General features: G+C 44.4%; 1 protein-coding gene and 2 long non-coding RNA genes across 5 annotated transcripts; 2 read left to right on the top strand and 1 right to left on the bottom strand.

Moving 5' to 3' along the window:
- Positions 1–500: 500 nt before the first annotated feature.
- On the bottom strand, positions 501–15678 carry UPRT (uracil phosphoribosyltransferase homolog). The gene is made up of 7 exons (XM_064159375.1): positions 15315–15678; positions 7836–7878; positions 5434–5503; positions 3224–3286; positions 2341–2502; positions 1550–1648; positions 501–911 (listed from the first exon to the last, which is right to left on the bottom strand). Exons 1-7 carry the CDS (start codon positions 15596–15598, stop codon positions 805–807), a joined length of 828 nt encoding a protein of 275 aa, XP_064015445.1. The 5' UTR covers positions 15599–15678; the 3' UTR covers positions 501–804.
- On the top strand, positions 4227–8106 carry LOC135183977 (uncharacterized). Its single transcript, XR_010305798.1, has 3 exons — positions 4227–4519; positions 7781–7887; positions 8021–8106. It is a non-coding gene; the product is annotated as an uncharacterized LOC135183977 (long non-coding RNA).
- A 41-nt stretch (positions 15679–15719) lies between the features above and the next one.
- LOC135183976 (uncharacterized) lies at positions 15720–23088 on the top strand. 3 transcript variants are annotated; one of them, XR_010305797.1, is made up of 5 exons: positions 17747–17834; positions 19060–19228; positions 19560–19717; positions 21879–22001; positions 23007–23088. It is a non-coding gene; the product is annotated as an uncharacterized LOC135183976 (long non-coding RNA). The 3 variants fall into 3 exon arrangements; XR_010305795.1 differs by having other exon boundaries at positions 17758–19228; XR_010305796.1 differs by lacking the exons at positions 17747–17834; positions 19060–19228; positions 19560–19717 and adding an exon at positions 15720–16016.
- The last annotated feature ends 1269 nt before the right edge of the window (positions 23089–24357 follow it).

Raw genomic sequence — 24357 nt, 5'->3', positions numbered from 1 at the left:
GCTTGATAGCCCTGAGAGCTCTGCAGGGTGCGAAGCCAGAAGCACCACATTTGGCTTGTTGACTTTAATCTCTGTTGCCCTGCAAACAGAGCTAAAAATCTAACTTACCTTTCTGCCACTGCTCTCCCGTCTTGGACAGGGTCAGAGCAAAGCAGCCATGGAAAAGGGTATTCATGCAGCACGTCTGCAGACAGCACTGCTCCCACCCTCACTCACCATCCAGCTTGTCAGGGCACAAGTACCACAATAGGAGCTTCTTTGTTCAGTACCACTGCACAAGACACCTACGGATGTTTCACTGTTTGAAAGTCACCTACACAGAGCAAAATTCAGAGAGTTGTATCTTTAATTCTTGGCCTCCAGCCAAAGACTGAAAATTTAGCCAGAAATGCAGTGTGGCTGCTAAGAATTGCATCAAGTCCAACGTGCAGCGTTAGGAGTGGTTGTAGAGCTGACGTGGAGTGATGCAAATGTTCCCCAAGAAATTAAGTACAAACCTCTGCGATTTAGTTGTTTATTTTGCTCTTGCAAGCAGCCACGAGACAGGCTCTAGAAGAATAAATAAGTTAAAGCATAGTGTAGCCATGTACACAACCCCAAAGCTGAGATGCTCGACTTTGTACTGAGAGTGCTTTGTTGTGGACCTGAGTCAGTGTTCAGGCACACTGACCACAACTAATGGAAGTCAAATATTCCTCCTTTGGCTAAAAAGACTTAAAAACATGCCCCCAACCCACTCAGCAGTAAGAAAATGTAGAAAAAGCCTCTAGTAGTATGAGAGTCATCTGTTTGTGCTGAGTGTTGTCAGTCTGTTCCGAAATACTTCTGTCCGAAGTGTGTTGGTGCAACAGGATGAACTTCTGTGGTTAAAATGGTAATATCTGGGAATTCCTGGATGATGGATTTGGCACCTTTTGAGAGAGGACAAAGGCAACGATCGCCACAGCAAAGTAACTCTAGTTCAACACCACATGTTACATCATTAGCAGAGCTCTGTAGATAATGTCAGGCTCTGCTCTTCCATCTCCATGTTTCTGCCTTAGCTGCCTGTCTGTGAGGAAGAGCTTCCTGCATTTAAGGACTATTTTTGCAGGTTTTCCTATTTAATTTTTTCTTTCCCTTACGTGTACACTCCTAGTCTAATCACCACAGTGGTTACAGACTGCCAGGAATAACTGCAGCTCAGCTGAGTTTTGGTAGTGAGGTCTGCCACGGCCATTTTCTACAAGACACAAGATCCATTTTCCTACCTCACAGGAAGAGATGTTCCATTTTTTGATCCCTTTTTATGTGTTAAGATCTTTAACGTGCAGAGAGGACAGCTCTGTAGCTCCATTTACCTCATGCTTCTTACAGAACTGCTGTTCCTTTGGTGGTGGACCAACCCAGCACCTTCCCTCTGCTTCTGCAGGCCAGAGCTCCAGGCCCTCTCCTCCAGCTGTGGTTAGGTGCAGAGGAACTCTGCAACTCTCTGCTCTCTGAGGCACATGACCAATGTCACTCTCCCCACCAAACCGCCTGTGCCCAGTTTCTGTCCCCCACGACTCACCATGAGGTGTGGAGAACAGGCTCAGCAGGATGATGACACTGGGTTGCACACCATGTTCTACAAGCACTTTGACAGCCTCAATTACAGTATTGCCAGTGCCTAGAAGGGGAAAAGGGGAAAATTTTCCAATAGTTGAAGAATTTGTCCTAGGCCACCCTAGAATATCCACGTAAATGTTGGTGTGTGACTGAGTGATGACACTGTCCCACGGGGAAACCACCCCCTCTGCTTGTATTAACTAGAGAAACATTGGTGTCCTGATGAAGGAACTTCATCTCTGATCTGAAACAGCCAACTCTTTCAGTAAGAATTGAAGTTGGTGGAGTTTATGAAAGCCTGAGGCAGGAAAGCTCATCTGAAATAATAAAATGGCAACTAAGCCCTGCATGTGTAGAACCAGAATTGAATCTTAAGACTGGAGAAACTTTTTCATCCTGGCAAACTCCTTGCCACACTTAGTAGATGGGGCCTTTTTATGGTAGCATTAGCTGTATTTAAATTAATTTATTCCTAGGATTATACTCTTACTCTAAAAAAACACTCTTTGAGTCTTTTCTCATGGCAAAAAAAAAATTGATGTCAAGTCTCAACTCTTGAACCTTTCTCACAGAGACAGCCCAGGGATTTGCCCTGCTCTCCTGCTGGCGCAGGCTGACAAATGCCCTCCTGTGCTACCTGAACCAAGCAAAAAACCCCAATCAAAGCCCCCGAAATTTGGGCATTTCCCTTTACATCCAGCACCCTCACTGCTCAGATGAGCCTCACTGTATATAAGGACGAAAACCACTTACTTAGTATTGGGTACATGAGGAGAACTTTCCTCCTGTAAATGTCTGGTGGGAACTTGGCATAGTAGACCTTTGCTCGCTGCGTCTCCTCGTCGCTCTGTATCAGGATCTTTCCGATGCGGATCGATCTGCAGCAATCCCGTAACCCCTGCTCCATTGCCTCTCCTCAAGTGAGCAACAGAAACCCAACAAGAGATGGTTACACCTTCAAGAATGGACAGCTGCAAGATGCTACAACTAGAAAGCCCTCATACTGTATTGAGGAGGAGTTGTAAAAAGCACATTTTTTCCCCTAGGTGTTAAAATCACTTCAAACTTATAATTTTTTCTCTATTAAAACAAAAATGAGACTCCTTCATGTTACTTAGCTCCTGAGCATTAGTGTTCCCACATGCTAGAGCTGAGCTCTCAAGGGTGAGAGCTGGAAACACCAAAACAAACATGTAGGGTGTGGAGAACATGTGAGCTCTGCCTGGAGCCACCATAGTGTAAAGCGTGGTGCAGGAAGCTGCAGAGCCACTGATTTTCCACAAGTACAAAGGTTTCCACAGCTCTGGGCAAAGGAACAGTGCCTCTGCCACCGCTGGTCATGCTTTATTGGAAGACCTGTCTCTGAGCAGAAGCAGATGGCAGCAAACAAGGACAGGACAAGTGGCTTTGGCCTCTCCCAGTTACCGGCTGCCTCACCGATGAAAGCTAGGGCAGCTGTGCATCCTCTCACAAGTTCATGAAACACATTACTTGGCATTCTGTGGTCAAGGAGGCCTAAGGCAGGTTTGGCTAACACTTTACTGTGCAGAACTGTTGTTGGACACTTGAGAGGAATTTGCTTACTGTTTTCCAAGGGGTTTAATTTGCACTCACTCAACAAGCAGAAGCTGCCTACCACTTCTCATTATGCTGACTCCACAGTTCCCCTTCTCAAATCGGACACCTTCATACTTGTGCCCTGTGAGAGGAAAGAAACCAGATGTCAGTGGCGTCACTTGGTCCCTTCAGGTCCATCTTAATGCCCCTTTGGAGGTCCTGTTTTAGGAGACCTTGTGCTGTGAATGGAACTGAAATTCCCCTCCAAATAGGCAGGGGATAATAGGGAGCTCTGCATCTCTCAACAGGTGGCATGAACAATCTCACACACTATCCTGCAGCCTCAAACAAGTGATGGGAACAGAGCCAGAACTGTAACAGGTAAAGAACTTGTGCTTTTGTTAAAGCCACATCAGCAAAGTGGCACAGAAGTGACCCCTTCCAAGAATGTGTTCCATAACTCAGGTATTGTGATGGTTTTAAATGGAGGACATAAAAGGAAGGCAAACCACACCCCCTGCAAAGCCCAGTAAATGCTGCAGTTGGAAGGCTCAGAACTGAAATGTGATGGTGCAGACATGGTGTTCCCTACCACAGTGGTCAGTTGTGTATGTTTGACAGATGCAGTCTTAAACACTCTGAGCTCAGCTCTTTCATTAATTCAAAGCTAAAGACAGCAGAGCAAGATCGTTCCAATCCCAGTTCTTCAGCCCTAACGATCTTGCTCACCAAAACTGCTGGGAAGAACACCAGGTGATGTTCCTTACAGGTGCTGCATATTCCCCTCCCTGACTGATAGGAGACCAAAGACTCCCTTAGGAAAAAAAAAACCAACAGGGGTTTCACTGAGGTCTTTCAGGGGTGTTCTGCTTCTGAGCCCTGAAGAGCAGAAATCACCTGTGCTTATGGCACCTCAGAACTGCCTGGAGAGAAAGAGTTCAGCACAAGGAGGCAGGAATTCATGCAGAAGTACCTGAGTTCTCAAGAGACACTTCCTGCTGGAGGAGCTCAGCTGAGGCCATTTTAGCTCCCTCACTGGGTATAAGTGTGGGAAGCAAAGGGCAAGCAGAGAGTGCAGAGCTTAGGTAGTTTCAGTGAGACCTTAGTGTAGCCAGGAGTAAGGGCAGGAAGCAAAGTCTTTTCACCAAGTGACGTGCTCAGAGGACAATGTCTGAGGCTGCCCACAGCAGGGGCAGTGGCCTGCTGAAAAAGAACTGAAGAGCTTCCAATAGATGTTTCTTGCAGAGGACCTGCCAGTGAAATTGTTTATTAAGAGATAAGATGGTCATCAACCTATCAGTCACTAACTGACTTGGAACAGCTATGACACCAATGCTCAAGAAGCACTTTCTGTTTTACTTCAACAGGAGCAAACGTAAGTGCATGTGCCTCCTGAGTGCCTTCCTAAACTCAGGCATGCTTCAGAATCGTTTTCCATCCAGCTTTTCTCTAACTAGAAGACGTACAAATGATTTAATGTGAAGGGCAGGGGGTATGAATGTACAGAAAAGGAAATAAAGTTCTCAGGATGAGGAGAACTCGCCTGGAGCATGTCTTACAGCTGAGCTGTGAGTTCACTCTGTGTACCTGAGTGGATACCAAGCTGATGATGCACTGAGCAACTCTGAGTAATGTATGCAGCCTCATGTATCTTTATAGTTAACAGAAGCAAGCTTGAAATGACTCCAGTGGATTTCACGACAGCTACTTGTTATTTCCTGCTTATCACCACTCCCAGCTGGCCCCCACTTGCAAAAAGAGATGGGTTTAGGCTGGATGACAAAACTGCTTGCCCCAAGTGCTTCTTTATTAAGCATGTGAAGCGTCACCAGTTTTAACTCCATACTGCAGCAAATAAATGGATCTTGCACAAAGACTGGTACAATTCTCAACATGGTTTTGCAGGACTAATTCAAAACTTTAGTAAAACAACACCTGTATGACTGTATTTTGCTCAGCTGTGTTGTTGTGCACCTTCTAGCTCTTTAAATACAGGAAGGAACTTTAATTCTGTTCTCCACTCTGAATATTGAACTGTTTCAGCCTCAGGCTCCCTAGGGAAGAGGTCATGGCACTAGACCTGTCAGAGTTCAAGGAGCATCTGGATGACACTCTTAGTCACAAGGGCACAGTTTTAGGTAGTCCTGAATGGGTTGAACCTGATGATCCTTACAGGTCCCTTCCACCTCAAGCTATCCCATGGTTACTGTAACTCCTCTGTATTTTTTATATTAGTTGTTAAGCTTCCACTTCCAGTCCAACCTTGGGAAGAAGCAATTGCCCACATACCTGTTGGAGTGGTCACAGTACATTCTGTGTATGGCAGCTGGTTCAGTCCCTCTTCAACCACCAGCCTGATCTGTGGACCAAAGAGATCAGTCAGCTGAAAGGGATTTGTTATCTGCAGAGATAGGGCACTGTGGTAGTAGCAGTTTTCACAAGTACCAAGTCAACATCTAACAACCTGAAGGATCTAAAGGATCTCTTTGATAGTTGTTAGGGACTGAATTCAGAGACTTTTGGGGGTGATGCCTCATGTTTTGTTTAAAGGTCAAACAAAAGTACTGCAAATCAAAATTAGGGGAAGGGTGGGGATCATTTGCAATCAAAAACTGTCCGTGAGAAACAGGTCCTGAATGTCAGTCCCTCTTGGTCTTGGCTCATTACATGTCTGATGGCTCTAGGAAGCCTATGTAGAGAAGCCAGCTCTACTGCCTTCTTCCTCTTCTTTGTCCTGGCTTTCTGCTAGTAGGATTTCAAGTCACTTTAATCCTAAGGCACCAGTGTTCTTTAACTGAAAGAGATTTCTCATTTAAGACAAGAAATCCTTGAATTAAATTTAGGTTTCTGGAACCGTTTGTACACGGTTTTGAGGCTTTTTAAAGTGACCTCACCAGAAAAAAGCCAATTTATGAGCCGAGTTTGAAAGAAACACTTTTTTATCATGTTGCTATGTTGACAGGGTTAGCCTTGCCACAATTATCTACCAAAAACACAGAGTCAGTCATCCAGTGAAGGTCTATAATCTCCTTGTTTTACTACACCTATCAATGTTTTCTACAGAGGCTGGGAAGGATTCTTCTGAACTTTATCACTTTATCAGTGTTGATAAAACATTCATTTTTGCATGCTGCTTTCTGCTACCCCCATGCTCAGGGATTATAAATTCTATCACCCCTGAGAACCAGCAGACTTGCTCCTCTCAGAGAGGTGGGTGCCACTGCTTGGAAACTAAACCAGGTATTGTTATGGCCCCATGGGAAGCAAGGAATCTGAATCCGGTAGAAGACCACAAATTGAAACCATGAATTAAAGTTGCCAATAGAAAAAATAAAGTCTGTTTTTAATTGGTGGGGGAGTGGGAAAGGCAAACCAAAAAAAAGCTAAAAGGGATGTTAAATTCTGGCAGACCTGGTTAAAATGTCAAGGCTTACAGAGTTAAAATGAAGTTTCAGATGAAACATTTAATGGTGATAGACGAAATGACGTGTTGATGTGCTCACTGATTACAGTTCAATGTTGAAGATTTACTCTAGGACTTTTGCAATAAGCAAAGGGAATTCTTGTTTGTTTCAAACTTTCATGAATGCAAGATCTGTTAGAACTGTTAGCAAAATGAATAGTTAATAGAGGTCCAAGGAATTCCAGCATATCACTACATAAACATTTCAAGGGTATGAAAATGTTAGTGAAATCTGCCTTTTCAGTTGCCCGGAGCGTGTGATCAGAGAAATGTGGATATAGGCAAGGACAGAAAGACAGTACTCTAACATAGAAGAGATGCAATCACTAAATAGGCCTTTGTTGCCTTGGGCCTTCAGATCTTGGTGAATGAGTGCAAGAAACAGCCCAGCCAATGGAAAAGCAGAGGGGGAAGTGAAAAGACAAAACCAACACAGTGACAATCTTAGGTTGTGGCTCTATCTAAATCTTAAGCAAGACTGGATCAGGCACAGATTAAGGTTGGGATCATCACAGGAAACCTGCCTGCTGTAATTGACTGGTCTCTAGACTCATCTTTGCTAGAGAAGGAAAGGAAGACTCCTCTTTTCCTTGTTAATGGGCTGGCAAACAGCACATTACCTCATGAATACAAGGCAGTACACGTGAGAGTGAGAGATATGGCTCTCTTTCAACATCTAATTTAAATGAGATATATGCTGCATCCCCACCAGTCTTTGGTCTGACTTACTAAACAGTGTGAAAACTTCAGATTGCTTTGTCCCTACTACTAACTGCCACATGCCTACAACCAAATTCCCAGTGTGGATGTATCCAGAGTTACTAATCTGATACACCACAAGTGCCAGGAGGCACTTCTGCCTGCAAGGGATTGTCAACATCTAGGCTGTAATAAATTGAACAGCTCTGCTCACAGGTCAAAAGTACTGTTTCAAAGTAAAACTGCATTATCTCTAGCCTCTGTGCATCTGTTTTGAAATAGCATTCTTTTATTACTACTGTTCTCTGTCCTGAAGTAGCTGTGTTTGATAATAACATGGTTTCTGGAACCCTTTGAGATAAAAGCAGTCCACAACAGAGAACAGATGTCATGTATACAGAAATCTGCTGTCAAACAGCAATTTCCATTGTGTAGAAAACTGCTCTCATCCCACCATCATTCTATCCTGAAAAGCCCATTTAATGGAGGAGCTACAAAGCATGACACCAAGAAAAAATTCTTCACCTACCAGACGATCAGCAGAAAATACGAAGTCTCCTCTACTGGATTTCCTGAAAAAGGTAATAATTTGTATTTTTATGTTGGGGAGTAACTTGAAGAACATTCCTTAAATGTAGTATTAATCCAAGGACAAGATATTCTAGAGGCAGTTCAGAGAAAAGTCTGATATTATTTGTCAAATGTGTCCCACAGAGACTCTGCTTTGTGGGTTCCCTGCTTGGTGATGAAGATTGACAGATGCAGTGAGTCAAGGCAGAGATTTGCTCTTTCTACTCTTTCAACAGCAATTAAAGCACGAGAACACCAGGACGACATTCTGCAGGTTCTCCCTTGTGCCGTCCTTCCTGTTCAATTCCAAACACCTCCCAAGCTCAGATGTGCGCCAGCCTGGTGCATTCCATACAGCTCTAAGCTGGAGAGCTTTGCTGCACCTGCTCTGAAGTCAGTCAGAAACTATGGGAGGACGATAATGCAAATCCCTACCCCTGAAACTGGGTTAACAGACCTGATAAGCAGGAGATACATAGTATCTTATCAGGAATTCATTTACCATGCGGCTAGATTACTGAACTTGCATTTAATCACCATGATTCTGCAACATCTTGTTTACAAGAGTGAAAGTAAAGAGACTTGCCTGATTATTTCCTGGGCAACTGCTGGCTTAGCCTCAGTAAAAAAGGCAGGTTTAAAAAGAGCATCAGCCTAATCAAATTTATTCCCTTGTGCTAATAACATAGTGTTAAACTACTGGGTTTATTTTTCCTTCTTTGTAGTAACGACAAGATATTCATAACTTCCTGCTACTTTGATGCTGACCAGAAAGGCAATGCTCAAAAAACTCAATCCTAAAACCAAACCCCAACGCCCCTAGAATTACACAAACTGACTTCAGTATGATTTTTAAAGGGATTCACTGTTCCATCTGTGGTGTATATAAATGCTTTTTTAAAGGAAAGTAATGAAGTGTGTAGCCACTGAATCTGAGCTCTTCCAGACAAAGGCATCTCAGAAAACTTAGGCGACAAAACAAATTAAACAGTATCAAGACTGTGATACATGTTTATAGAGTGAATATTCAAGCTATTAATACAGATTAATTGGTGTTAAATTAACTCTCTGTCCTTGCAGATAGATGTTTTAATGCACAGATCACTGTGCATTACTACATTGTGGCTGGTTTTTGAGGGGAGGAGGACAACAGAGAACAATGGTGCATAAAAATGAGAGACAAATCATAGTAATACTGAAAATGACAGACCTCTTGTACATCGGCAGCTGGAAAGCTGGGACCACATTTCAAGCCCCACATCATATGAGAATTGCTAGGGGCCAGAAAAAAAGGCTTAAGTGAAAACACTGTAACCTTAAATAACAGACTAGAAACTTTTTCAGCTAAAGTAACATGATAACATCTAAATAAACAAGGCATTAAAACCTCACTTGTAGCACATCTGACAAGGTGAACTGTTAAACACTATCAGGTGTTTTAATTTTGTTTCTGACTGTATGGCATACACTCAAAGTCACATGCACGTCTTAAAAGGTGAGAAGAAAGGCTTTGTAGGAATGTTCCTGCTAACTGCGGTTTTCCTCTCGCTTTAGCACTCAGTGCTAGTCACAATTGCTGACACAGGCTGTGACCACAGGCTATATGGGTCATGGTCTGACATACTCAGTAATTCCTGTTTCTCTAGTTACCTTACAGCACTTCTTCAGAGACCCTCAGGGTACTATGGAGGCAAGATGGAAAAAAATGCTGCTTCCCCAAACAATCATAGAATGTTAGGAGTTGCAAAGGACCCCTAGAGATCACCTAGTCTAACCCCCTTGCTAAAGCAGGATCATCTAGGGCAGACCACAGAGGAACACATCCAGGCAGACATTGCAAGTCTCTAGAGGAGACTCCACAATGTCTCTGGGCAGTGCTCCAGAACACTCACAACAAAGATGTTTCTCTTTATGTTGAGGTGGAAATTCCTGTATTCCAGCTTATACCTGTTGTTCCTTGACCCACTGATAAATTGGTAATTTTTTATTGCTGAATTGGTAAAAAGAAAAGACACTGCTGCCATTCAGGGGAAATTATGTAGATGGAAAATAGGACCATCTTCTACCTGTTCAGTACTTAAGGTACTTCATTACTTATCTTTTTTCAGTGCCTAGGCTGGGGGGGGAAGTATGTGAAAGGGATCCCCCTATTCCTGTCTGCAGGAGGCAAGTTTATTCATTTTTACTCAGCACAAGGTGAGTTACACACTCCTGAATCATCCTGCTCCACACAGAAGCCAGGCCTGTATCTCCTATCACTTTACTCTCTGTACTTCTGCATTGCTCCTTCAGTTCCTGAGGGAACAAGAAGGCTCAGCAGAACATGATCTCACTTAACAGACACAATAATTTGCATTTAAATCTTTCTAACGTTAAATAAGGAGTTAAAATGACACTACCAATCTGAGCTAATGAATTTGCTTCTGCAGAAACCAGAGCTCTGTGTTATGAATTGCTGCACTGCTCATTTCAGCTTCCAGATCCCTGGTTCTAATCTGTGCAGGCCAGAAATGACTTGAAGATCACAACCCTCTTAGAAAGAGGCTGTAAATGTTTGTTCCCAGACGTTCAATACTTAAATGCCTCAGCTCACATCCCATTAGAGGACTCAAAATTCATACCCAGCACATGCTGTAAAAGGCATCTGCCCAACCATTAAGCATTCAGATGGAAAACTGAAAAAGCCTGAGGGAAAACAAGCAAACCCAGGCACTCTCCAGTTGATCTATCCAGCTCCCTGATTCCAGCACACGGACCCAGCTCTTGTTCACTTTAGTGAAAAAGAAAAACCATCATTTTAGCCTATCAGGTGTCATCACTGATACACCCAGCTGTCTCTGAGCCCATCATAGAACATGGTGACCAGCCACATGAAGGCAATTTTTAACTTTTCTAAACTGGAAAGTTATTCCAACTGAAAGGCTCTGACTTCTTCCTCTGAATCCTTTCAGGAATTAGGGGATAGTTCTCCATTTCTCTGAGCAGCTCACACTATGGACAGTGCCTGAGGTGGTCTGCATCTGTCCTGAATATCCCTTAACTCCATGTAAGGATGCCTGACTCTAACTTGCATTGCACTGGAAGTTACCTCTTCCCTCACAGCAATAGTCCTAAATTTAGTCAGTTTTCCCTACAAAAGTAGGGAAAAGAAGTTTCTCTGCCCTCAGCACCTTGCCTTTTAATTTCTGCCCTTCTCAGATGATTGCTGAACCTGAACATCCGTCTTCTGCAGCATTAAGTAATCTAAAGATCCTGAGTTCTGGCAGCTCTGGTGTTACCTGTTCTCTTTTTAATCCCCAGAGTCAGATTAAGTGGTAGGTACCTAACTGTCCTGCAAATGATACCAGCTTCTCTCTCTTGCCTACCCAGTGTATGTGAGCATGCCCCTCTGGTGTGTTAAATTGGATTTTTTTTCCCAGTAGAGCTGCTTATTCACAAATAATGTACATTAATTCTTCAGATGAGTTTTCTTCAGCACTTGGTTCGGATGCTAGTGACCAGAGTTGTCCTAAGGCAGACTACACCTGCCCAGGGAAAGGTTACTCCAAGAGGTTCTAACCAATGTTTAAGAAATCCTCTCACCTGTTCAGCTGAGCCAATTTCAGCATCTGAGTGACAAACACAAAAATTGGCCATTCTGAGGTCTCTTATTTACTGAGACACAGCTGATTTTCTGGGACAGAACATAAAAATAATGCCTCCCCTATTGCCCTTACTTAGAGCCTACATTTGCCTTTCTGAGCTGTCCAGATTTCCTCACTGGCTGGAAAGGAATCTTAGAAGCAAGAGTTACATTTCTACTGCCAGGGCAGCATCATTCTTGGAATACAGCACAGTTTGCTATCGCCACAGCTGTTACAAGCAATTCCTTATTTACAAATCTTGTTTTGTACTTTCCCTTACCAAAGCCTTGTGCAATGAAGCTGATGTAACTCTTAACTCATTTGGTTTTTTATCAGCTGCTGGTTTCTGGATAAGCTCATTATGACCAGAAACTTACTAAATGTATTTGCAGGAGTTCAAAACCTACTTAAAAACTTATCTGGGTGAAGTAGCCACTCTGCTAGAATTCACCTAGATATCAAAACTATGGGTTATTTCTTTTTCCTAACATCAAAACCATTACCAAGCCTATTTTGAATTTACTCTCTCTCAGCACACTCACAACTTCCCCTCCTCCTCTGCAAGGAAGCTACTGGTCAGAGTCTCACTTGCAGAACTCTTCTGTGTGGTCTTGCCACAGCTGCTCTTCTTACATGGATGTTGCACTATTTCTGTGTGCTCCTGCCTGTAATTAGACTATGTTTTTCCACAGTGTTTTGAAGACTAAAAAAAATAAAGCCCCAATTTAAGGTAATAAGGTTCATGTAAGCTAATAAAATGAATGTAGGTATTGTGAGATGACAATTAGTTTAGCATAAAAATGTATTAGTGTTGTTAGTTACAAAGCTAAGCACTCAAGAACCAGGAAATACCAAAATGCAGAGATGGAAAAATACAAAACAAAGGGAAAAATCATATCTGTGCTATGTGTTAGTTACTGCAGGTGTTAGAAAACAAAGAGGTTTTATTCAGCATATTCATACTGCTGTATCTGCTGGTGGTTCTTGCATCATGGAGGATAAATTTTGCTTCAAATAAATGGGCATTACTTAAGTTTGTCATATGTTGCATGCTAAGTTTAATGCATTATGATATCACCTTCCAACTTCTGAACAGTCAAAGCTACAAATGTGATCAGTGGGAGGTGTGCTTTCAACATCTGAGATACTGCATAAGGCACAATAAACATTGGATCGTAAGTATCTCATGATGGATATTCAGTAGTGGGGCACAATTTTGCACAGATCTCTGCACTTCAGCTTAGAACTTCTTGAACTGGAATAAGACCTTCATGTCTTGCAAGACTCCTGGTGACATAAAGTGACAAAAACGGAAAATAATGCTTTCAAAAAAGGCCATTTCCTTTGCAGGTAATGTGCCCTAAGTAAGCAAAGAGCTCTCTTCAAGTTCGCCTCCCTTCTTCATACTGTCTTTCCCACCCTTCCAGCCCACCATGGTCTAATCTCTATACTGTTCCAAAACTATTCTTTCTATTTAATTCATTCCAGTCCCCCCTCCTCAAACATCTGATTCCCATTCCCTTTCACTTCAGCTAGTACCACATTTCCCCCATCTTTTTCTTATTTCTAGATCTCTCCGGCTGCCCTTGTGATCCAGCCATTATTCCAGCCCTCTCTATACCAAAACTCTTAACAGACACCATTATCAATACAAACTACAAACATTTGGCCCTTATACATTCCTCAACATGGGAGACTTGATGTTCAGCAAACTTCTGTGATTTCCCTGTCACTTATTCCCCAACCTAGCACCTGCCTCTTGCTAAATTTTAAATCCAGTCTATGAGTTACATAAAGCACTACCACAAGAACACTACAGATGAGGCTGCTATTCCTTCTACTCTATTCTTCTCTACCCTGCCCTGGTGAGGCTGTGTCTGGAGTACTGTGTCCAGTTCTGGGCCCCACAGTTCAAGAGGGACGCAGAATTGCTTGAGAAAGTCCAGTGCAGACCCACAAAGATGATTAAGGGAATGGAGTACCTCTCTTATGAGGAGAGATTAAGGGAGCTGGGGGTCTTTAGCCTGGAGAAGAGGAAACTGAGGGGTGACCTCATCAATGTTCATAAGTATGTAAAGGGTCAGTGCCAGGAGGATGGAGCCAGGCTCTGCTGAGTGATGCCCAATGACAAGAGGCAGTGGGTGGAAGCTGAACCATAGGAAGTTTCATGTAAACGTGAGGAGGATTTTTTTTCACCATGAGGGTGACAGAACACTCGAACAGGCTTCCCAGGAGAGTTGTGGAGTCTCCCTCTTTGGAGATATTCAAAACCCACTTGGGTGCACTCCTGCGTGATCTGGTATAGGTGATCCTGCTCTGGTAGGGGGGTTGGACTATATGATCTTTTGAGGTCCCTTCCAGCCTCTGACATTCTGTGATTCCTTCAGCAGCCCATATGTGAGGAGAGGGAGGGCACTGGATATTTGGCATACTCATAAGATTCATAAGGCAGGAACCCATAATTTAGTCATCATCAAGTATCATGGGAAGCTTGCCCATGCTTACTTGATGTAAGGTCATAGCATGTTTTGGGTTGCAAAGACCCTTTAAATGTTATCTAGTCAAGAGACTGGTACAGGCCAGCCTGCCATGCAAGCAGGCTGTGTAATCCATGGGGAATATGCTCACAATCACCTACAGAGACTGGGGAAGGTCCTCCCCCCATTCTGCCTATGGCATGTGATGTTCATATAGTGGTAATTACACCCAGCTGCCGCCAGAGCACAGGGCTGTAACAACCTCGAGCCTCCTTCCTCAAAGGTTTGTATGGTGATGATTCTAGAATCATTTCAGCTAGAAGAGCCCTTCAGGATCATTGAGTCCAACCATTAACACAGCAATGCCAAGGCCACCACTAAACCACGTCCCTCAGCACCACATCTACATGTCTTTAAAGTCTCTCCAGAGATGGAGACTCCACCACTGCCCTGAGCAGCCTGGTCCAGGCCTTGACAACCCCTTTAGGGAAGGCGTTTTACCTTATGTTCAACCTAAACCTCCCCAGGACAGCTTCAGGCTGTTTCCTATCACCCTGTCACTTGTTTTTCTGGAGAAGAGACGATCCCCCACATGGCTACAACCTCCGTTTAGGGAGTGGTAAAGAGCCAAGAGGTCTTCCCTTGGCCTCCTTTTCTCCGGACTGCACAGCCCCAGTTCCCTCAGCTGTTCCTCACAAGACCAGCTCTTCAGAAGCCTCCTGATGTGCCAATCTCTGGCCCATCCACGGCGTCAAGGTACTGAAAAAAGTCACATCAGGGAGTGCTTAAGAGATTTTGGAAGTCATTGAATAAACAATATCATCGCCATGGGCGCTTCGGGGCGGAGGTGGCAGCACCCAGGACCGATGCTCGCAGCTGAGGCGAGGCGGCGGTGAGAGGAGAAGCGGCGGTGAGAGGAGAGGCGGCGGTGAGGGGCGGGCGGGCCGGGCGTGGCGGCGCCGCCGCGCACCTTCCCCTCGCCTCGGCTCCAAGCCCACGTCACCAGCAATGGCTGCACCGGCGCTGAGGCGCTGGCCCTAAGCGCTGCACGAGAGTGCGCCCCGCTCGCCGCCACCGGGCTCGGCCGCCGGGCTCGGCGAGAGGTCACCCGGCTGACGGGCAGCCGTGCCCGGAGCCCACGAGCAGCGTCAGGAGGCTATGCCAAGCACAGGAGGCCGGCTAGAGCAGGGCACATGGGCCGGCAGCTCCCTGAGGGAAGGGTGGGCCGGAGGGCGGCGATCCCCCCCCTTAACCTCCACCCCACCCCGCCCCGCCCCGATCCTCTTCAGGCCACGCTGCCCTGCGCGGCCTCCCCGTCCGCCCCGCTGATCGGCTCACTTGTCCCTGATGATCGTCTGGAGCTCCCGGAGCTGGTCGTTCATTGGCAGCAGCTTCAGCTGCGGCCCGATCGCCGGCGCGCTATCCTCCTCGGCGGGGATCGGCGGGGCCACCGCCTCCGCCACGACCCCATTGCTGCTGCTGCTGCTGTCCGGGCTGGGGCAGCCGCTGTCCTCACCGGGCTCCGCGAAGCGGATCTGCCGGGCACCTCCGCCCGCTGTGGGCGACTGTTCGTCCTGCGGCCGCGGGCCGAGCCGCTGGTTCTGGCAAGGCATCGCCTCCATGCGCCGGGGCGCGCCCCGCGCCCACCACCGCCGCCACGCGCCGCGCCGGGCCCCACTTGCGCCGCCGCGAGGGAGGGCGCGGGGGAGCGCGCGGGTCCGCCTTCACGCTATTGGGTGCTGGCGCCGTCGCTCAGAGCGCGGCGGGAGCGCGGGCACGGTGGGGCGGGGCAGTGCCGAGGGCGCCTCGCGCCGCGGTGACGTGTGCCGCGCTTCGCGCCTTAGCTGGGGCTCGCTCGCGCCGCGCGGGGGCACGAAGCTGAGGAGCGGAGGCCGCGCGGCAAGAACGGTCAGGAGCAGGAGCACGACCGCGGCCGCCGCTTCTCGGAGTGACTGCACCGCGAGAGCTCATCCGCTACCGGCACGGAGAGCTGGCAGACAGGATGTATTAGCTCTCTGTTTAAAGCAGTTTGTCACAAAGGTAAAAATGCTTATTGGCCTGCATTTTAGTGTAGAAGTGGGCACACGGTGTAGAAAGATGCATAGAGCTGCCACTGAGGAACATGGTTTAGCACAACACCTGATAAAGGTAGATAATGATTTGGCTTAAAGAATGTTCCCAAACAATTCTGTGATCCTGTTCCAAGTGCAGGAGGATCTCCTTGGAGACAGAAATTACTGCATGCTGGCACTCAGATAACATGGCAGAAGTAGCTCAGCAGAAGAGAAGTTTTGGGAGTGGAAACAGAATCACATAATTGTTTTAGACCTTTAAGGTCATTGACTCCAACCCTCAACCCAAGACCACCATGGCCCTTAAAGCATGTTCCAAAGTGCCATGTCTAACTTACCAGAGAGGAGATTAACCCTACACCACAATGGCCATTAAAGCATATCCAGAAGTGCAATGTCTGACATGTTTTTGAATAGAAGCCTGAAAGATGGCTAATCTGAACTTTTTACATACCACGGACCAAAGCACCATAAAATACTCTGCTGCTGGTGACATGGCACTTTGGGACATGGTTCAATGTCCATAGCGGTCTTAGGTTGACATTTGGACTTGATGATCTTAGAGGTCTTTTGGAACCAAAATAATTCTGTCACTCTAAAATACTAAAATATTAAATACTAAAATACTGTGGCAAGCAAATGACTCATAATGGTGGTCTTGATTAACTGGAGTATGGACACCAAGAGCTGTACAGACAGGGAACCAGGGCTGGAGAACAAGGTCAATGTGCTGAACAGTAGAAAGATATATCCTAATATGGGGCCTGAAACTGAGCAGGGGTTAGGTTCGATATTTGGAACAGTTTCTTTACAGAAAGGATGTTCAGGCATTGATTGGAACAGGCTGCCCAGGAAGGTGGTGGAGTCACCATCCCTGGAGGAGTTCAAACAACATGTAGACATGGAACTTTGAGACAGTTTAGTGGGCATGCTGGTGTCAGGTCAGTAGTTGAATCTGATGATCTTGGAGGTTTTTTCCAACTGAAATAATTTAATGTATCTATGTTGTTCAGTTATGTCAGGCATGTTCCAGTATCCCCAACAGCAAAATGAAATATTAATATTAAGACACCTCTGACATACACAGTGTTGACATCAAGACTAATTTGCTCATGTTGTCACAGCACTTTGAATGCACCATCTGGCTAACAAAAGATACTGAAGTGGGCACTTAGATACTTTTTTCCCCTTTGCACCAGGATATAGTACAGAAGCACAGAAATTTTCGGTGCAGAGATATTAAACACCTCATAAAATCAAGGCATTTCAGAGGCAATAAACTGGAATTAATTTATCCTATTGATTATAAATAGAGGAATGGAAGGAATATATGGTCAGAATGGAGAGAAACAATGACATTTGCAGCTGGCTGTGAACTGTGCAATATAGGGCAGAATAAAAGAATGGGCTGCAATATAACAAGAGGGTTTATAAAAAGCTGTCAAAATTGGTTCAGATTAGTCCCTTCAGTGTATTAATTCAGCACAAGTTTTTATCATAGAATCCTCAAACCAAGTGTCCTGGTTTGTATGGGATGGAAACTTGGGTCAGCCACGATCTGCAGGCCATTAGCAGTTTTCAGTCATCCAGGAGATTAAATTGGGAGGTAGAGAAGCCAGGGCAGCTGCCCCAAATTGACTCTGGCTCACCATAAAGCTAGAAATTTGCTGAGGGTGGGGGCTTTACTTCTTCCTGCCTCTTCTCATTCCTGGAGGGTCTTTCTCACCATCTGCTCCTGAGGACTACTTTCCTCTTCCTTATGGCCACCATACAGTTGCTGAGATGAGTACAACTTTGTACACTTTATACTGGCATTAGTATTAACATTAGTTTTGCTGTTTCATTTAATCTATTCTCATTTCAACCTATGGGTCTCCTCTCCTTTTACTGATCCCTCTTCTCAACTGGGGAGAAGTAATCAGGTGGTAGAGTAGCTGGTATAGTTTAGCCCTGGATATTGGCTGAATGGTGTCATAGAAGCTCCCATTGTTCCTTATAAGCCCTTTTTATCCTGAATCTGTTTGATTGTGACTGTGTTTAATCCTGATCAGGAACTAGCAGTAACCTGCCTGCTTATTTAGGGGTTGGTAAGAAGCAGAGCTGCAAACTTTCATGCTTACATAAAATTATCTTTGTCTGTGGAGAATGAATCCAAGGGGAGGGAACATTACTAATAATTACACTGCTAAGAGATTTGTGAATACTTTCTGTTGAACTACTGGAGGAGCTACTAAGAAATTCCATTTAGTGCGTAGACAGAGGATGGTTCCAACTCACTCCATCCAAGGAATAAAAGTATTTCTAAATATAGAGTTGAGGTATGCTAAACCCTTCAAGAGGGATGTTAAAACAGGTTATAAATCTAAAGTTACAAATCCCAGGGAATTAATGGAAAAGGAAGCTCTGAGTACAAATTTTGGGACAAGCAATACAACAAAGAATAGGTTATGAACAGCAGAAAGAATTTGCAATTAGAGAATCCAGTGCAGTTATTCCCCATAGAGAAAAACGGCAAAATCGAAGTCAGGAGATGCACCACACACAGGTGTAAGACAGAGAGCACAATTCTTTCTGGGAGCTTCCTTAAGCCTCTTGGTTTTGCAGCACACATTTATCAATCAAGAGCTCCCCGTTGTGGTGAAAACGAAACGCGAAACGCAGCTAAAGTCTCTGCTTTTCGTTTAGCTTCTTGCTAAGTCAAGGGACAGTTGATCTTTTGGCAGTCTGCTCTAAAGTTTGTGCCACTGGTGAAGTTGTCACTGGGTGCACCATTTCTAGCTACTTAAGGTTGAAACACACATAGGTGTAGGACTGCAAGCACTTCAGGGACATGAACAGCAGAAGTGGAAATGCTGATGGTGTCACACAGCTGGAACAAAGGCACTTGGGTACCTCTGTGTGAAAAGACACAGGAAGTACTTGTACTTTCACATAACTTAGCGGTGACAATATTAACTTCTGATGCAGAAAGGCTCCCTCAACCCTCCTATCTTTTTGCATCACCTTTTCAGTTTTCTGTCTAAGACGAACTGGGGAAGCAGTGCTGCTTTTGTCCGTATCTTCTCTCTGCCCTGATGGGTGATATTTCAGGAACACTCAGGACAAACTCAAAGCTGCTGGCGACCTCCCTGCTCAAGACAAGTTTCCAATAGGCCTGACAGATCTACAGAAGGCAGAATGGTGAGGAGGGTCCCAGATTAGTTTTCCAGGCTTCTCTATTCTTTGACAGGCTCCTTGTCAACCTTCTCCACCCAAACCCACCCAACTCTCCCTTGCAACCTCCTCACAAGGCAAAAAGGCTTTCTTATTCAGGTCAGAAAGTCCAGGAGGTCAACAGCCTCTGAGGCTCCCATGGCCCAATAAAACATTAAACCTTGCTGCTAACAGTCTCTGATTCCCTAAATTAATCCAGCTCTATTTCTCCATTTTCCCCCACCCCTCTCCCAATATTTCAACTTGAACTTGTAAGTCTTTGTTTCAGCTCTGCATTTGTCTTATTGTATTTCCACAGCCAAACATCTCATTACTGGGGGCTTCTGAACAGGAGGAAAGAAAAGCTTACATCTGTGTCTTGGCCAAGAGGAGCACTGTGGACAGAAGGCTCTGTGTTCTTTCCTTGGCAGCCTTAGCCACTTTAAGGGAGCTACTGGAGTAGCAGGAAGGAAAATGGTACTGGGGCCAGGGGGGAATCCACAAAAAACCCAAAAAAACAAACCAAAACCAACAAGCAGCAACAAAACAGGCTCAGGAATGGTCTGGTATATTTGCAGTGAGCCAGAGCATGGGTTAGAACAAAACCTGGAGAAGGCAAAAGGATCAAGATGTGCCACAGTAGAAAGTTAGAATAAAGGACAGAGAGAATACACACTCAATGGCAGCTTCTGAGACTGTTCTTTCAAATGATTGTCTATGAAAATGCTCGCTTCCTTTGAACCTAAGTATCTTTACACTATTTTCCTCAGAAGCTTGGGAACTTCTATGGGCTAGCTGCAACTCACCCCTGTGTCAGCCAACAGAACCACTCAGGTTTAGCTCTTTCCTCTTTTAAGCCCCATCCAATTATGCAGCTTAACCAAACCAATAGCAGCAGTTTTGCTGAATATGCAACAGTCTCCTCACCGTATTTTGATGTGGGGATACAGAAGGAAGAGGCCATTTTGTTTCCAGTGCAAAGACCCTACAGGTTTGACTGACATGGAAAAGACAGAGCCTGCTGTGGTCTATCCCAGGTCACCCTTTTTACTGGCATCTCTTGGATGTGCCCACATCAACCTGAACAGGAAAGTATAACAGATCTCAGCATTTTCCCTCCCATTGTTCCTCAGGACTGCAGTTCATTAATTACAAGAAATGCAGTTTCGTTGCTGTGCATTAACCAATGACTTGCCTATTAGCACTGCTGTCTCCAATCAAAGAATCATTTATGGAAAACAAGGGCAGAGGGAACAACATGCTTTGGCAGCTTGGAGATGATACGCCCAGAGCTTTAGACCCTCTGTCTTATATTTTTATGTTAAAGTATCACAAGATATTACCATATTTTTCATTATTATTTGTGGCACTAAATACTGCAGCACTCAGTGCCAGATGGCTAATATTCAGAATAAAAATACTGCGAGGCCAATCTTAGAAGGGCTGAATGAGCATCAAACAGTAGATACTCATTCTACTAACAGTGTGTTCATACAACAGGTAATATGTTTGCCCTAACAAAACCTAGGACAAGCCTTGAGTAGTGGCAAGATGGACAAATGGATGTTTTTAAATGAAGAAACTGAGTGCTTTGTAGCATAATCAAACAACCATAAATGAGCTGTATTTTTAGATATGTGACTATGAAGTATAATTCACATGGCATGTCCAATGGGCATGTAGCTTCTCTGTTTTTAAATGTGAGTTCATATTTTTCTAGGCATGATTACAGAAGTCCCCATCTCCAAATCAGTGCTGTGCCTTTTGGCACATGTTCAGCTTGCCAAAACTAACTTTATATCTCTGAATGAGGGATTCTATCCCCCTCCTTGTCCTGTTTTTCCATTTTTAATTTCTCTGCATTCATTTTTTCACATTTATTTCTTCTCATAAATTTTCCCTCTTTCTTCACCTCCTTTTGTCCCCACACGTCCAATACTGTTGATTTTAAGTCATGATGGGCTGTTGTCAGTTTTCTTTCTCCTTTAGCCTGACTCCTGAATTAATTTTGATTTTCACAACTCTCGGGGCACTTTCATTTTGTCTGACACCTGCCATAACTGGAATTGTCAGCGTTACCATACAAAATACAGATGTCAGTCTCCCCTTGGTGTACTGATTATCTGAATCCAGTCTTGACTCTTTCCATTTCATAGGAATATTTAATAATTCTAAATCATAGCTCTATAAATAGTCCTTATGAAATAGTACTCTGCTTTTTTCACAGCTGCATGAAAAAAGTACCTGTCGCTGTAAGTGAAGTTCAATACAATGTAAAATTCGTATTAAACACCTTTAGAACTTAAAAACTTTAATAACCCTTAAACAAGGTGTGATTTCACCTCCATTTCTTCTGGTGAGTTCTTCTGTAAACATCTCTTGCTGACAACACTGGAGCATGCAGTGGGTTTTTGTATCTCTAAGGAGATCCTCCAGTTCAACACTAAATCTGCAAAGAAACAGGTATTTTTTGGTTTTGTGGCAAGCTGCTTTGAACAGTACAGTATACAAACCTCATCTATGAGCTTTCTGTGCCTATAGCAGCAGCTTTGTTTTCTTGGCTAGGTCACTGAGAGACAGGGTTGCCATGTTTCTGTCCACCACAGCTATATTGGCCTCTCTTTTGTCTCTCCCTCAGGTTTCTGCTGTGGTCATGGTGTCATGTAAATGAACATGAGAAAGAGAAGACCAGAAGATGGAACTAGTAGAGGAGAGAAATAAACTCAGGAGCACCAGAGAGTTACTGAAGGCCGAACAGCAGGTAAAGGCAAAACTTGCAGGGAAAATATTACTATCATTAATATCAAATATATTAAGTACATTATGAGCCTTAGAAGTGTAGGAGAACCAAAATGATATGCATTAACGTGAAAAAATGAAAATGCTAAACATGGTTTTTTGTTCAGTTCATAATGGCATACTAAAATTATAAATTATAATAATATCCATCAAATACTACACAGCCATTTGATATTGTAAGTATATACATCTCTATATATAATGCTATATTTTTCAGTGCAGATCATTTTCTTCTGTCTTAGCCATTTTAATTCTGAATAAGAGGACACCAACTCTCCTGTCACATTTCCATTATGACAATTACTTGCCAGGCATATTTCTTCACCTTTCCTGTATTTAATGTGATCCCATACCTTCCAGCACTCTTTCCTTCTGTCATCATTAATGATTTCTCACCCTTCTGAAATGTTTACAGCATGGACTACAGTCCCCTTTTAGTTATCTGTGAACTGAGCTGCTCCTAGTTCCCACTTTAAAATCTCTTTTTCAGAATTAACTATCTCCTCTCCACCAGGCTGCTGAAGTGGTTTTTCAGTGTTAAATAAAGTCTGCAATATAATTTTCAGTAGTCCATCAGAACACCAAACAGTTAAAGAGTATATTTATTTCTTATGCAGTTGGGACTTGCTTCAGACCTTTAGACCTCTGATAGACAAAAAAAAGTGCAGGTCTGTACTGAAGAGAGTATGAACTGAATGATCAATCAAATGTGTGTTTTCCATCTTCAATTTTAGGATTTTATTGGAAATGTGGCACAGTTTTCTATCACTGATGCAGCGTGCAGACATATGGAACCTGCTGTACTCTATATATTTAATGATAACAATGCTGTAATGACACAGTTGTCTCAGTGCTGTGAGGTTTAGCAGTCCATGTTTGTCCAGTGATGTAGTCTCCCTTAAAGAGGTAGTAGAGCTATGTCCAATACCACAGTACCATAACTCAAGGTTCTTTTATCTATACACAGGATATTCCTTGTCTTGCATGTCAAAAGAACTTGACATGGTGGGAAAACTGGACACATATCATATGGCTGAGAGCCTATGCTGCAGGATCCAGGACACCATGTGTCTGCATACACACACTGTGTAGTCAAAGGCGATCTCAGCAATGCATGCAGAAGCATTGCAGAAACTTTTGGAATAGCTTGAAAGATGTGGCAGTGTTGGCCAGCCTGTCAGTCCCAGACAGAGTCACAGTTATCCCGTTCTGCCTGGTCCCACTTCAAAGCTGAGACGGGCAAACCGAAGGAAGTGGATGTATGGGAGCCGTAAGCCTAGAATTCCTGCTTCTGTCTCTGAAGGATGCCACTGGGCGGCACTGTTCAGACCCAGCTCTGCCAAATGTAATTATGATAAAGAATTAAATTAGTGACAGAGAAATGTCGCCTCTGCGTTTAAAGCGAATCCTGGTCAGAAGCAAAGTTGCCTATCAAAGCACAGGCTAGAGAAAGCCTGCCTCATTAAAAATCAGCTTTAAGCCAATTGTACTCTTCCCTTCTGTCTGTCTGTCTGTCTTTCTCTCTCGCAAATGAGCTTACAACTCTCCCTCAAGGCGAAAGCATCAGTAGTCAAGCTCTCGTAGCTTTGAAGAAATCTTTATGTGATTAAAAATGCCACATAGAGTTACAGCTTCCTCATGGCTCTGCATGCCAATCAGATGGGAGTATATAGGCCACTGTAAGTGCAATCCACGGCAGATCTCCATCATCCTAAATTGGTGTTTAATTAAGAACAGTACTGTTGCTGGGTTGTTATGCTGTCATGGGCTGTGAGCTGTGTTAGCCAGACTTCTGCCAGGTAGCTCAGAGCCTAACCCTGGGGAGGGTATGGAATGCAGAGCTAGGTCTGTGCAGAAGTATGCCATGCCACATGCTATGTGGGTTACACCTTCCCCTCACGGCTTTGCAGGCCCAGGCCTATCTGCACCTGAGCCCGGGAAACTGCTGGGCAGCAGCTCTGTGGGGTCACCAAAATTTTCTGGGAGGGATATGTGCCTCCTCAAGGCCCTCTTCTGCTCTGACAATGACAGCAGTGTCTGGGTATGCAGTGAGAAAGTATGAGAGCACAAACTGCCCGTTTGAAAGAATGTCTCTGCTAAACAAGACAGGCCTTATAAAGTACCACTGTATCAACAGAGCTGCTGAGCAGTTCTTGACGTTGTGTGGTTTAGGCTTGAGGACTTTTGTCTTTCAGAGTCATAGAGCAGTTTGGAGTGGAATGGACCTTTAAAGGTCACCTAGTCCAACCCCTCTGCAGTCAGCAGAGACATCTGCAATTAGAGCCACAACCAACCTGACCTGCAATGGTTCCAGGGAT

Source organism: Pogoniulus pusillus, chromosome 19 (assembly GCF_015220805.1).
Source record: "Pogoniulus pusillus isolate bPogPus1 chromosome 19, bPogPus1.pri, whole genome shotgun sequence".
NCBI lineage: Eukaryota > Metazoa > Chordata > Aves > Piciformes > Lybiidae > Pogoniulus > Pogoniulus pusillus.
This window is presented reverse-complemented; position numbering and strand designations above follow the sequence as displayed.